Here is a 14,396-nt window from a genome sequence, read left to right as displayed (position 1 = left end):
ACAAATTAGGTTGGCATCAAAGTTTTTGGTAATTTATTTTTAACTTATATTTAATGATAACAGGCTGTTTCATGATTTCACGTGCTTACTGGTGTAAATATAGACAGAGGTTCCACCATTCACGATTCTATCAACATTATGTTTGCATTGCAAGCTCTTGTTATCCTACACAAATTGAATTAATTTCTCTATAAACTGTATCCGATAGCTTTGGTTTTACATACTGAAGTCTACGTTGAAAAAATGAAGTAGCAGAATACGTGTTAAAATACTGAAACACAGAATTGTGAAAAATCAAAGAGACAAAAAGCCAAGGCTGTAACACATTATCCATCTGATTCATATAGGCCTTCGGCGTATTGGTTACAGAACGCCTTAGAGGTGAAAATTCGTGTTGGAGATGCAGATTTCAAATCAAAACGAAGTAAATATAAAACCTATGGAAACAAATCCGCTATGTAACTATCGCTGTATTATTCAATCAATCTTTGTGTTCATAATAGTATATTACTTCCGAGGTTCCAAGTTGTGTATTTGATAAGTGGGATGTTACAGCCCGACCCGAAGCGGAGGGCTGTATTCCCCACTTGTCACATAACAACTTGGAATCTTGTAAGTACAATGCTTTACGTGATTAGGCGATGTAAATGAAAATGAAACATGCCGTAACACGTGAAATATATTAATGTATAACTACAATAACAATTCTAATAGCAATGAACTCATTAATATAATGAACTTGAAAATCTAATATCAGTTTACTGAATGGAAAAACTCGCGTTTTCGTCATAAAAGAAATAACTGCTAGACATCAATAATAATTGATAATCGCTTTAAAATTGGCATAGACACTAAGCTCCTTATCTATTGCTATTCCATGCAAAGATTAGCACAAAAATATCGTCACATCATTAGAAAGTTGCAGATTTGCATAATTCTTATCAATGCGCGTGTAATGTGGTGATGTTGATTGCCTTTGACTGGGTGCAAATTCATCACAATTTGACAAATATAAAAGGGGATCAAATCCATTGGATTGTCACACAGTGATTTGTGTCCAATCTAATAGGTTCAATAAGTGAATTCTACACGAGATGTGGACTCCATTAGTTCTATTCGTATTCGGTAAATAGATTTCCGATTCTGATTTAATCGGAATTCGTGTGAAGACTTTGAATTTTGAATTGATTTTTTTCTTCGTTCTGGTTTTTAGTTGGCCTTGCTGCCTCAGAAGGTGCCTGGAAACAAAACTACGAGTACAAATACGATGTTGAAACACGCACGCTAACCGCTTTGCCTGATCTCAAGCAACAATGGGTTGGTATGGCCACACGTGCCCGTCTATACATTCGCCCACAAGCCGACAATGTTCTCATCGGAAAATTAATGAAACCCGAATTTGCTGAAATTCATCATCAACTCAACAATGGTTGGGATATGGATTTGAGTGGTGAACAACTTGCTTACCATCAAATGCCAATGTCCGAAAAACCATTCGAAGTTCGATTGAAGAATGGTGCCATTCGTTCGTTAGCTGTTGACCGCACAATGACCAACGACCAAGTCAACATGTTGAAGGCCATCATTAGTCCACTTCAAGCTGACACCAATGCCCAAAATGAAATCAGATGCAAGCACAACCAATTGCCTGAAGAACATGGCAACAATGCCGTCTACAAGACAATGGAACCAACTGTTACCGGTGAATGTGAAACTTTGTACGATATCTCACCACTCCCAGAATATTTGACCCAAAACCATCGCGATTGGGTTCCAATGCCACAATTGAAAGGAAACGGTGAATTCATCGATATCGTTAAGACCAAGAACTTCTCCAACTGTGACCAACGTATGGGATACCACTTTGGAATAACCGGACACAGCGAGTAAGTGTTACGGTGATTACTTTACGTTTGACTGTGAAACTAATGTTAAAATCATTTCCATCAGCTTCAAGCCCAATACCAACCAAATGGGAGATGCCATGTCCAAAACTGATGTTACTCGTATCATCGTCAGTGGTTCATTGAAACACTACACCATTCAATCTGCCCAAACCATCCAAAAGGTCGCTGTCAGCCCAACTTTGTACGGTGAACAGAAAGCTATTGTTGTTGCTTCCGTCAACTTGACATTGTCATCTTTGGAAGAAATCTCATCGCACCCACAAATCCCAGCTGGAAACCTATTGGAAATTGGTTCGTTGGTTTACACTTACAACTTGCCATCTGATTCGCAAAACCACGCTCGTCCCATGAACAACACTTCCGACTCGTCCAGTTCGTCCAGCTCATCATCTAGCAGTTCAAGCTCAAGCTCTAGCAGCTCATCCGAATCGGGCTCAAACTCATTGAATGGTGACTCAAACGATTCTGATTCCTCGTCGTCGTCGTCATCATCATCGTCTTCGTCTTCATCTAGCGAAGATTCAGTTGAAACTAGCCGTCAACAAAACAAGAACCAAATGGCTAACAAGAACAACAAAAAATCTCGTTCACGCAGATCCATCAACGTTGACAACGAAAAACGCTACAACAACGCCATCCGTAAACAATCCACAAACAACAACGAACAAGACGATGATTCAAGCTCGTCCAGCTCAAGCTCGTCAAGTGAATCAATGAACGCATCATCTCAATCGAACCCAGATGATTCTTCCAGCAGCAGCAGCAGCAGTAGCAGCAGCTCTTCATCCGACAGCAGTTCTTCGTCATCTTCATCGTCGTCTGACTCGTCAGATTCCAGCAGCTCGAGCTCCAGCTCGAGCTCTCAATCAATTGACAGCAGCGAAGAATATTACCAACCAGAACCAACTCTAAAGGACGCTCCAGAGATGCCTTTGCTTCCATTCTCCGGTAAGTAAAAGATATAACTTTCATTTTCGATTCGATTAATAAATTTTCGCAAACTCTTCTTCACACAGTTGGCAACAAGGGACATTCGTTCAAATACGCCAAGCAAATCAACCTCGTCCAAGATGCCGAAAAATTGGCTCAACAAATCGGCGAAGAACTCCAAAACCCCAGCGAAATTCCAGCCAGCAATACTTTGAACTCATACAACCAATTGGCTCGTATGATCCGTCAAATGAATGGCAAGGAAATCAACGAAGCCGCCAATCAATTGTACCATCCAGACCGCGAATTGGACGTACAAAATACTAAATCGCTTGTTCGTAATGCTGCCTGGAAAGCCTACCGTGATGCTGTCGCTGAAGCTGGTACCCCACCAGCCGCTAACCAAGTCATGGAATGGATTGAAGAAAAGAAAATCCAAGGTGAAGAAGCTGCTCAACTGATCGCTGCTTTGCCAAAGACCATTCGTATGCCAACCAATGCCTTGTTGAGACGATTCTTCGTAAGTTTTAATTGAAAGAGAGAGAGAATAACTTTTACCACACAGCCATAAACATAAATTAATTTACTCATTTAGCACTTCGCCACCAGCGAAAAGGTACAAAACCAACAAAACGTAAACACCACCGCCTTGATTGCTCTTACCAACTTCTTGAACGCTGCTCAAGTCAACAACCAATCAGCTTACAACTACTATCCAGTACACAGTTTCGGTCGCCTTAGTGATCGCGACAACAAAATTGTTCGTGACGAGGTCATCCCACATTTGGCTCGTGAATTGAAACAAGCTGTTAAGGACGAAGATAGCCAAAAAATCCAAACTTATATCCGTGCCTTGGGCAACTTGGGACACCCCAAGATTCTTAGCGTCTTCGAACCATACCTCGAAGGACAAGTACCAGTATCCGATTTCCAGAGATTGGCAATCGTTGTTGCTCTCGATAAACTCACCATTAACTATCCACGATTGGCTCGTTCGGTCCTGTACAAAATCTACCAAAATGTCGGAGAAGTTCACCAAATCCGTGTGGCTGCCGTTTTCCAACTGATGCGCACAGCCCCACCAACCTCAATGCTCCAACGTATGGCTCAATTCACACATGAAGATCCATCCGAACATGTTCAGGCTGCCGTTGAATCCGCCATTCGATCAGCTGCCAAATTGACTCATCCAGATCAACAAGAATTAGCTGCTAACGCTCAAGCTGCTAAATCCTTCTTGAACGAAGAACGTAAGGGACGCCAATACTCACGCACCCTCTTGCGCGATTATGCCGATGAACATTTGAACTTGGCCTACTTCCAACAAAGCAGCTACATTGGCAGCCAAGATGAATTTTGGCCACAAGCCCTTTTCTTAGCCACCCAACGTAACATGGGCGGTTTGAAGAGAACTTCAGAAGTGAGTATTTGCAATTGCGCTAAGCAAACAATATAATTCGACTTTGGGTTCAATTTGCTGACATTTCCAATATTTCGTCTTGCGTTGCATTATCAGCACTACGCTATGGTCAACAGCATCGATCAACTTTTCGACATTCTCGATGATCAATACGATGATTCTAAATTGCAAAAGAACCCTGAAAATCCAAAGAACGCTCGCAAGCAACATCAACCCGAACCCCAATCCAACAAATGGTCCACACAAAAGATTGCCCAACTTTTGAACATCAAAACCGACGAAGCTGAACAATTGGAAGGTCAATTGATGGTATCCATCATGAACACCAAACGTTTCTTCACCTTCGACAACCAAACTGTTGAACAATTGCCAGCTGCTGCTAAGAAAATGGCCAACATGCTCCGCAACGGACACCAATTCGAATACAGCAAAATGTACAACCGTGATGTTGTCACAGTTAGCTTCCCAATGGCCACCGGTTTCCCATTCGTGTACACCTACAAAACTCCAACTTTGGTGAAAGTAGGAGGTGAAGTACGTCTCCGATCCACACCAGATTTGGCTCAAGGTACAGACGAAGAGATTTTGTTGCCCAAATACGCCAACATCAGCGCCGAAATCCAAATGACTTATGCTACAACCGTCAACACCAAGGCTGGATTCGTCACTCCATTCAACAGCCAACGTTATGTAAGCATTTCTTGCCAAAATAATCGTACTGAGGGCAGGATCATCAGTTTTCTTTTTCCTTTTAATGACTCAAACAGGTCGCCGGTATCAACAAGAAGGCTCAAATTCACTTGCCACTCCGTATGGTCGTCGATATTGATTTACGTAACAACGAAGTCAGCGCCAACGTCGAACCACTCCGTTCCAAGAAGAACTCCCAAGTCTTGCACATGAGCAACTGGCCATACACCTCGCGCCAAGACATCCTCAGCTATCGTCACGACTACAATTTGATTCATGTTCGTTCCCAACGCAACATTGAATATACTTTCGGTGACCGATCCACTGGCATGGTCTTCCAATTCCAAGCCCAACACGAAAAGGACTTCATCGACTTCAGCTCCGTTAAGAACAAGATCAAAGAACAAGATTTGACCACCGCTATCTTGTATCCATTCAACGTTAAATCCAACGAATTCTACAACGTTAACTTGCATTTCGATGCTGAACATTCGAGCAACAAAAATGCCAAGGTCACATTCTCATACACCGATGATCAAGAAGATGTTGGACCACAACCCACCAATCCAAAGAACCCCAACGAGCGTCTCAACAAACAAAACGCTGCCAATCCATCCTCCAAGTCAGCAAACAGTGAACGTCGCCGACAAGAATTCCTTCAAAATGTTGCCGCCGGTATCACCCACAGCGAAGCTCAAGTTTGGGACTTTGCCGTCGAATTCGAAGGCAAGAACCCAGCTGAATACGTTTTGACCATTGCCACCGCTGACAGTCCAATCGACGATAAAGTACGTATGTTGGTATTCGCCAATGCCGTCAACGCCCAACCATCCAAAAAATCTTCACAACAAATGCAAGCCTGTATGACACTCAACGGAAAATTCCCCAACACACCCACATTGAACTTCAAACATGCTTTGGAACACGATGCCACCTCAAACATCGATGTAACTTTGAACTTTGGTGAAAAATGCTCGCAAAATGCTGCTCACATTCAAATCAAGGCCAAGCTCCAACAAACCGAAGAACGCAAAGCCCTCATTCGCCAAAGTGATGTCGGCAAACAATGTTTGAAACAAATGGATCAAGGACAATATCAAATGCAAGCTTGTCGCAAGGTCACATCATGGGCCAACAAATTGGACCGTTACGAAATCAGCATTGATTACGACAACGTTCCATCCCAATTCAAGGACTGGACATACAGATTCTATGGAGCTGCCCGTCACATTGGATACCAATACTATCAAGAAAACAACATGGTCAACAACAAGAACGGCCGCATTGAAATCGAAACTCAATTCGCACCCAGATTGGACGCCTTCAATGTTACTATTCAATCGCCAAAAATGCAAGGAGAATTCCGTGATGTTCGTTTGAACAAAATCGCCGCTACGGCTTTAGTCATCAAACCATCCAACAACTGGTCTGATCGTCTATACAACCGTGCCATCCAATACAGAGACGTCTGCGTTCTTGACAAGGACTACTTGAACTCCTTCGACAACAACACCATCGAGCAAAACCTTGGTAAATGCTGGCACGTCATGTTACAAACCGTCGACCGTTATGATGCCAACGAATCACAATCGTCTGAAGAAGATGAAGATCAACAAATAACTGTTATGGCTCGTGACTCTGCCACCGATAGCAACCAAAAGGATGTTTTGATCGTCGTTGGTCAAAACGACGGCAACGACTATACCGTCAAATTGACACCAGGTCAAAGCGCCGAATCCACACCACGTGTTTACATCAACGATGTCGAACAACACCCAACTCAAAACCATGCCGTCGAAATTCACTCCGACGATGATGCCAATCAGCCAATCATCCGTATCTTTGCTCTTCCATCCCATGAAGTTACCGTTGAGGTCCGTGACATGCTTGTTGAAGTCACATACAACGGACACACCGTCAAATTGGGAGCCGACTCTGAATTGAGAAACGATGTTCGCGGTATCTGCGGAACATTCAATGGCGAAAAACACGACGATATGACCTCACCACAAAACTGCATTCTTCGTCGTCCACATCAATTCATCGCCTCGTGGGCTGTTGCCGATCAAGATTGCCAAGGACCAGCTAAACAATTGCAATTGGAAGCTAAACAAGCCACTTGCTTGGAAAAGAACGTTTTGTACGGAAATGTGATCAGCGAATCGGAAGCCGGCAGAAAGCGTTACAACGTCTTGAGACAACACAACCAATCGTCCAGCTCCGAATCGTCTGACTCAAGCGATTCATCGTCCTCGTCCTCGTCTTCATCCTCATCATCTTCGTCATCCGAAGATAGTAGCATGAACAAGGAGAACAACAGCAAATACAACAATGACAACAAAAATAATAAGAACCAACAACGTACATTCAAGAACCAATATGATAAGGACACCAAAACCATTCAACAACATCAATACGAACAAGTCGGTAGCGAATTGTGCTTCAGTTTGGAAAAACTTCCAGCCTGCCCAGAAGGTTACAAAGCCGAAAAGAAGTACGAACAAGCAGTTGATGCTCACTGTCAACCAGCTCATCAGCCAAGTGCTTTGTTCTACAAGGAACAAATTCGCAAGGGAAACAACCCAAGTGACTTAAAGACCAAAACGATTAGCCGTAAAGTCACTTTCCATGTTCCCCAGAACTGCATTCGTGCTTAAGCGCCGTTTGACTCGACATCGAAATGTTTAATTTATTGACAATTTTTGTTAAATTTAGTATGTAAGCGCAAAGGAAATGAGTGGTCAATTAAACGATTCATTCAAAAAAAAAAACTTTCTTTTAACGAAAATTAATCCAATTGCTGCTTCTCGTCTTACTGAATGAGTCTTTTCTTAAGATTACGACTGTAGCTAAAACTTGATTTTAATTTGGATCAATTTGCCAAAACTTGAAAACAAGCCATCGGCGATTTTTGGAGGGTATACAGTAATTGAATCAGGGGACCCGCCTGAGTCATTTGCAACAAAAAAAAATCCTCGAAGTAATTAAGTTTTCTCTGGCATGAAAAAATGGTCTGCACTAGTGTGACCAAAATAGGTTTTATTGCATATCACCGACAATACGTAACGCATTTATCTGAAATTATGGTCATTGGTACGTGTTGACGCCGCATATGCTGGCCTTTAAAACATTTCCAAATTTTTCGTGTATTTTAGGGGGGGGATCCAACTTTTTGAGAATGTTTAAAAAAAACTACAATGATAGACTTGGAAGATATGGGCGTCGTTGGGTAGGTAGTGACCTCCACTATCCATGACACCATGCACCTACCGCAGCACGACTTTCTTTGAGCTTCACTTTTGGTTGAAATGTAGTAACACATGAATTCTGTAGAATTACACTTTTCTTCGCGTCCATTTTAATTTTTCTGAGGTATTAGACAATTTTAAGTCAGTAACTAATTAAATTTTTTCATATAAAAATTCATAAAATCGACTGTATCAAGTGTTTACTAGCATATTATAATCATATTTCCCACTATTTTCTAGTGCTTGGAACATAAAACATACGATTCTCTACGCATGCAGCATGTAAGTTGTTATGTGCTTGGAAAACAGACATTGAGTTTTATTTCAATCGACAGCATTCAGTGTTGTAAAACTGTCGATTTTGCAGGAATTTTACTGTAAAAAGTAAAAACTAAAGGCAAACGAAATTTAAGTTGGTCAAGACTTTTGTTTTCCTTCAAAGATATTTTACATCACTGAGGAAAAAGTAGTTACCTGCTACAGCTGCGATCTGTCTCCAGCTGTAGTTTTTGAGAAATTATTTCGGCCCGTAGCTGTCACAGCTGTATTTTTCTACTTGCTATCAGAGCTGTAGTTGTGATTACCTACAATAGCTGTGTGATTGCCTATAATCAAAATGTTGTGATCGATAGGCACGGGTTCGAATCATGTCGGATCCTGTTTTTTTTTTAAATAATATTATTAAAAATAATTTTGGTTTCATTTCTGATAAAAGTCAGCTCAAAATTAACTTAATAATTTAAAAAGATAATATTTCTGGCCTCTCGGAGTTACATTTCACACAGTACTGGGGAGTATTTTGATATTCTGTTGTGTTACATCCGACGAATTAATTTTGAACTGAATTTTAGCTGAAATGAAACGAAATTGATTTTTTATTAATAATTATTTGAAATAAAAACTTGCCTTGTTGGGGCGCGAACCCGGGACTTCTTGATCTCCAGTCCAGAATAATCCACCTGAGCTACGGAACATGTATGCTACAAATGCCTTATGTTAATGTAAGCTACACAACGCATATTCCCGTTGATAGGTAATATACATCCCTGTAGTAGCTGTATTGCGGGTGTAACATTACCTACATGAGATACACATATGAATGAAAACTGTGTATACAACACGTAATTTGTCATTAATAGTTGAAAGATATTATTGCGACAATATTGATTCACGTAAAAATGAAAAGCATTTTGAAAATCAAAATATTAAGGCTAAAGTCTGGAAAAATGGTTCAACGAGCACAGGCTAGAGACCCGCCGACACTTTTTCACCCAACCGAGTCGCCGGTTGTTCTTAGATTGCCTCAACTGGCTGGAAGACAAAGTTTTTTTTTTCAATAAAATAAAATAAATTTCGACTGACCGAAATCGGCGCTATTTTTTTCGGGACTTTTTTTATATATGCCTAGTTAGGCTTTGGTGCTTAGGCCCCAAAACCAGTCTCAAATATTTTTGATCTTCCATGGCTGGTGGTAAGCGACCAAAAGTCGAAAAATGAGGTTTCGTAGTCCGGATTTCTTTTCCGTGAGGTCGATTACTCTCGAAGCAAATATTAACTGAACTAAATCTGAACTAACTATCCATATATAAAAAGTAGAGGAAAAAATAGCACCGATTTCGGTCAGTCAAAATCAAATGAATCCCTCGAAATAAAATTGAATTGAAGAAGCAGATCGAATGACTTCCATATTTCTGCAGCGTGTAGTCTATTACAATAACTAGTTTTTTTTTATTACAAATTTCGATGAGCGGACAATAAGTAAGTCGTGTTAAAGTTTTATCTTAATTTTTGTTGTCCCATTTTCTCGAAAGATTTCGTTTTTTAATTTTAAAACGTTTCCTGAATATTCAGAACTGCTCGAAAAACCCAACATTAGCCGTAACAGGTAATCATTGAGAGCGGCTGTTATAGGTAATTTCTTAAAAACTTACCGTCATTGAGTAACTTTTTCCAAAATTACTCACCACAGGTAATACGTTACTTGCTGTGGGTAATTTTTCCAAACATTACCAATTACAGCTGATCTATTACCTACTGCAGCTGTAGTTTTCAAATATTTTTCCTCAATGTGCTATATGCATCGAAAACCGTACTTTTCAAGCACTACTTTCGACGCCCGCAGCATGTAAAATACATTACATAACTCTGGATAAAAATGAAAAGTCTCGTTTTCGTGTGTTTATTGACCTCGGCTACGCCTCGGATCAACAAAATTCACACGAAAACTCTACTTTTCATCTTTTTATCCCAAGTAATGTAAAATACTATTGTTTGTCGATGGAAAAGTAGATGTGGACCCATTCCCTTTAGAGGCTTTTGGGTCAGACACCGAATCCTACTGTGAGGGTTTTCAACGTGTTTTTGTAAAATAAAGATCTCTATTTGTAGAATCAACCATTTTTTGGTTGAAACTTCGCCGTAATCCCGCAAGTCGAAATATATTTATTATATTTATTTTGTCTATAAATTTAAAACATTACCAAAAAAGTTCCATTTACGTCAATACAAAAAAATTTCGCAACACAGACGAGTAAAATGTTATTTTCTCACCTAAGCAGAGCCTTCTCGTGAGTTTGCTCGTATTACAAAATTGTGTTCTTGTCTAATGAATTACTTTCGCAAGGAAAAAAAGTAGAAAATTTCACAACTGAAATACGACCTATTTTGCCATGATTTTTCATTAAGAAATGTCAGTTTTTCCCGAACTTTACGATTTATAGTGCGGGAAAAGAATTACATGAATTTTTCTATGACTATACGATTGATTAAATTTAATATGGTGAATGTGAAGTGTGTATGTTTTCAAGTAAATTGATGTGTTTTGTCTATTTCAGTTGTCCGATGCACAAAACGTTGTTCGTACCTCGACAGGAAATGGATTTTTTCAGCACACGTTCTAATTTTCCTTAAACTTAGGACTGGTGCTGAAAAAATCGTCATTTCCTGTCTTGATACGAAAAATACTATTTCTGAACTGATAACACCATCGAAATGAAATTTCCACCGTTTTTCTCGGTGAAGATAACAGAAAAGGTGACGATATCAACGTATTATTTTTATGTTTAAAAGGTTTTCAATGATTGAAATTTTCAATTTCACCGATTTTTCATTAATATTGATGATAATCGATGCTAACATTTTACGTGCAACAGTCAGTCGCACTTTGCTCATATGAATTATGCATTTACATGCTCTCGTTTTCGTGTGTTAATTGACCTCGGCTTCGCCTCGGATCAACAAAATTCACACGAAAAATTTACTTTTTAACTTTTTATCCATTGTCATGTACAAGAATCAAATCATTGGCTTCAAGCATATCCGTCGCCGAATTTAGGGACATTTTTGGACAATTCGACTTTCAAAGTTGCAGCAGCTTTTTACGCCTTGGAATCAAAATCTGTCAAATCATAAATGCAAATGTGGAGAAATGGCAGATAGTTATGGATGCTTTACGTTGCATCGAGAATTTTATAACATCATCTATCGAACTGTAAATACACAAAACATCCCTGCATTACTTGAACCACCAGGTGTTAGTCGTTCGGATGGTAAAAGAGCTGATGGACTAACCATCATGCCATTCATCAAAAGCAAATCATTATTATGGGATGCGACGTGCACCGACACACTTTGCCTGTCAAATATCAAGTCCACAATGCGAGTCGCAGGTTCTGCAGCGGAAAAAGCTGCTCGTCGGAAAAGATATCTTTACAGAGAAATTATCCCAAATTATCATTTCGTATAGAAACGATGGGGCCTTGGTGTAAAGAAGGTAAGGAATTGATTACAAGCGATCCAAGGATCAGTAAATATTTAAAAGAACGGATATCTATCGCGTTACGACGAGGAAACGGAACCAGTATTTTGAATACAGAGCCACAAACGGAAAAATTGAATGAAGTGTTTTTCATTATAGTATTTTTCTGTAAATTATTGTTTGAAAAGAAATGATTCATTCTTTTGAAGAAAAAAAAATGTAAATAACTATTTTCACCGTTCACGTTCATAAGAATTACTTGTCTGATTTACTGGTAAAGATGTCCGCGAAAGAACTTACTAAAACAGTAAAGATACACTCCGAGAACGATTATTATCGCTATTATATTGTTAGAATCTAATCTCTCTATAGAGATTTTACGCAGGTTGTAGGGAATTTGTTGAAAATTAGTTTAAACTTTTTGGCCAATAACAATAATATCCAAAACTACAGTGCTTCGCTTCTACAATTTCTTTTGTTGGATGAGTTAAAACATACAATACAAATAATCCTAAGCAGTTGCTCTTATCACTAAATCACGGCAGAGTAAAGTAAACCAGACAGTAGCGCGTGAATTGTCAGTGACCTGAATTATTTCGTAGCCTTCTTTCTTACGAATACAACTGTTCAATTAATATCATTTTCATACATTGGAACCTTATTTGAGTTTTCAAAAATGTGCGTATCGCTATAAAACTGAGGTCCTCCACATTCATAATAAGTAATAATTTAATCAAATGAATGCATTAGTGAGGCCACAGCACTCATCAAAGTTCACCGAGGTCACATCGATTTTGAGAAATTTTCCGGAGGTCATATTTTCGGCCGTTTATCATCAAATTTTATGAAGTTAATATTTGCCCCAGGAGTACTCGACATCAGTTTTCCAACGAATCCATACACGCCCGTGTCCTCGCCACCTTACGGAAATGGAAACCGGACTACGAAACCTAATTTTTCGACTTTCGGCCACCAAGGCCTAACTATAGGCATATCCCGATTCTGTACCCTTAGACTCTAATGCCATACTTGTACTTTGGTCCTTGTTCAATGAAGTTTCAATTGAAATTATAGAGTTGAATGGAGATAGATAGATGTAAATATGTAGAAATCAGATAATAACAGAAATCGACAGCAAGCAATGCAAGTCACTATAGAAGCATAAATAAGCAAACAAAATTTACTGCCAAATTGCTAAAATTCTCATATACTGAAATTATCAGTTTTTACGTCATTTTGAAAAAAACATACAATGATATAATCAGTATACGTGTTCTTGGAATAATTTGCACAGCTGACAAACTGAGAGCGATTAGGTCATCGCCTTTTCTTATACTCGATCAAAATTGTTAATTATTCACGTTGAACTAGATTGCTGAATTATTAAAAATAAATTGTTTGTCTCGTTGTATGCAATGTGACGTGACAAAGGTTACAAAGAAACTTTATCTCTATAGAATCCTATTATTCATATATAAAGTCGTCCTGTGTTGTTTCAGCGCAAAGAAAAAAATGTTTCATACGTAGCCCGTTTGTATTATGCTAATTGTAATTACGACCTCAATTCTAAACTATTTACTCAGCCGTACATCCCCATCATATTGAGGTTGAAAAATATTCAGCAAATTGCTTTAAAGACCGCAAAAACGATGCTTTGTTCAACATTAAGCAGTTAGGTCCCGTTTCGCGAAGAATAATCGCCATGAGATTTATTTCGTGTATTTTTCTCCTTTTAACTGTGAGCGTAGAATTATTTTCTGCTCAAAAAATCGAATGTAAGGCAAATTCTTACAAAAATGATGCGTCTCTACTATCTGTAAGAACAACTAATTTTAAAAAATTTCTTCAATTTTAATTTATTGGAATGCATTTTTAGAAACTCAAAGGATATTTGTATACCATATCGACAAGCATTTCATATTCGAATAATGAAATATTCAAATTTAATGCTATAGTAAAGGATAACATTTTCGTTAGAACAACAAATGAGTAAGTAAAAATCTTCCACTATAATATTTCCGCACGGTGGCGATTTATATCACTATCAATTGTGGAATGAAAGATTATTTTAACTTGTTTCTTTCAGCGCTAAGTGTTGCAAAACGATGAGGGTTGCGACGACCGTAAAGAAAGATCGTTTTACATACGTGATTACGAATGATAAAGATTGTCCAACGCAATTGACTGAAAACGCTAGTATGAAATTGATTTCCACAAATGCTGACCGCGATGGTTCTTACTGTATCCTTGTCTGGACATGTCGCACTTCGAGACAAGGCGTGCACGCATTCTGCTCGAAAAATAAAGTATCCGAAAATATGAAGAAATGGATTTCTGGCCAGTACAAGAAACTGCGTTTAACAGAACATAAAGTTGTTCAAAATAAAGATTACAAGGACGGAAAGTGTTTTAAAAAATAATAAAAATTCTGAATTACTAAATTA

The 14,396-nt window shown here is 38.9% G+C and overlaps 1 protein-coding gene and 1 long non-coding RNA gene across 2 annotated transcripts; both read left to right on the top strand.

Moving 5' to 3' along the window:
- The first annotated feature begins 1,027 nt into the window (after nucleotides 1-1,027).
- On the top strand, nucleotides 1,028-7,718 carry LOC119075645 (vitellogenin-A1-like). The gene is made up of 7 exons (XM_037182129.1): nucleotides 1,028-1,125; nucleotides 1,214-1,886; nucleotides 1,951-2,855; nucleotides 2,924-3,357; nucleotides 3,433-4,257; nucleotides 4,354-4,947; nucleotides 5,025-7,718. Exons 1-7 carry the CDS (start codon nucleotides 1,095-1,097, stop codon nucleotides 7,602-7,604), a joined length of 6,042 nt encoding a protein of 2,013 aa, XP_037038024.1. The 5' UTR covers nucleotides 1,028-1,094; the 3' UTR covers nucleotides 7,605-7,718.
- A 5,881-nt stretch (nucleotides 7,719-13,599) lies between these two features.
- Nucleotides 13,600-14,396, top strand: LOC119075679. Its single transcript, XR_005087429.1, has 3 exons — nucleotides 13,600-13,768; nucleotides 13,829-13,941; nucleotides 14,039-14,396. It is a non-coding gene; the product is annotated as an uncharacterized LOC119075679 (long non-coding RNA).

Source organism: Bradysia coprophila, unplaced genomic scaffold, assembly GCF_014529535.1.
Source record: "Bradysia coprophila strain Holo2 unplaced genomic scaffold, BU_Bcop_v1 contig_232, whole genome shotgun sequence".
Classification (NCBI taxonomy): domain Eukaryota; kingdom Metazoa; phylum Arthropoda; class Insecta; order Diptera; family Sciaridae; genus Bradysia; species Bradysia coprophila.
Note: the sequence above shows the minus strand (reverse complement) of the source record. Positions and strands in the feature narration are given on the sequence as shown.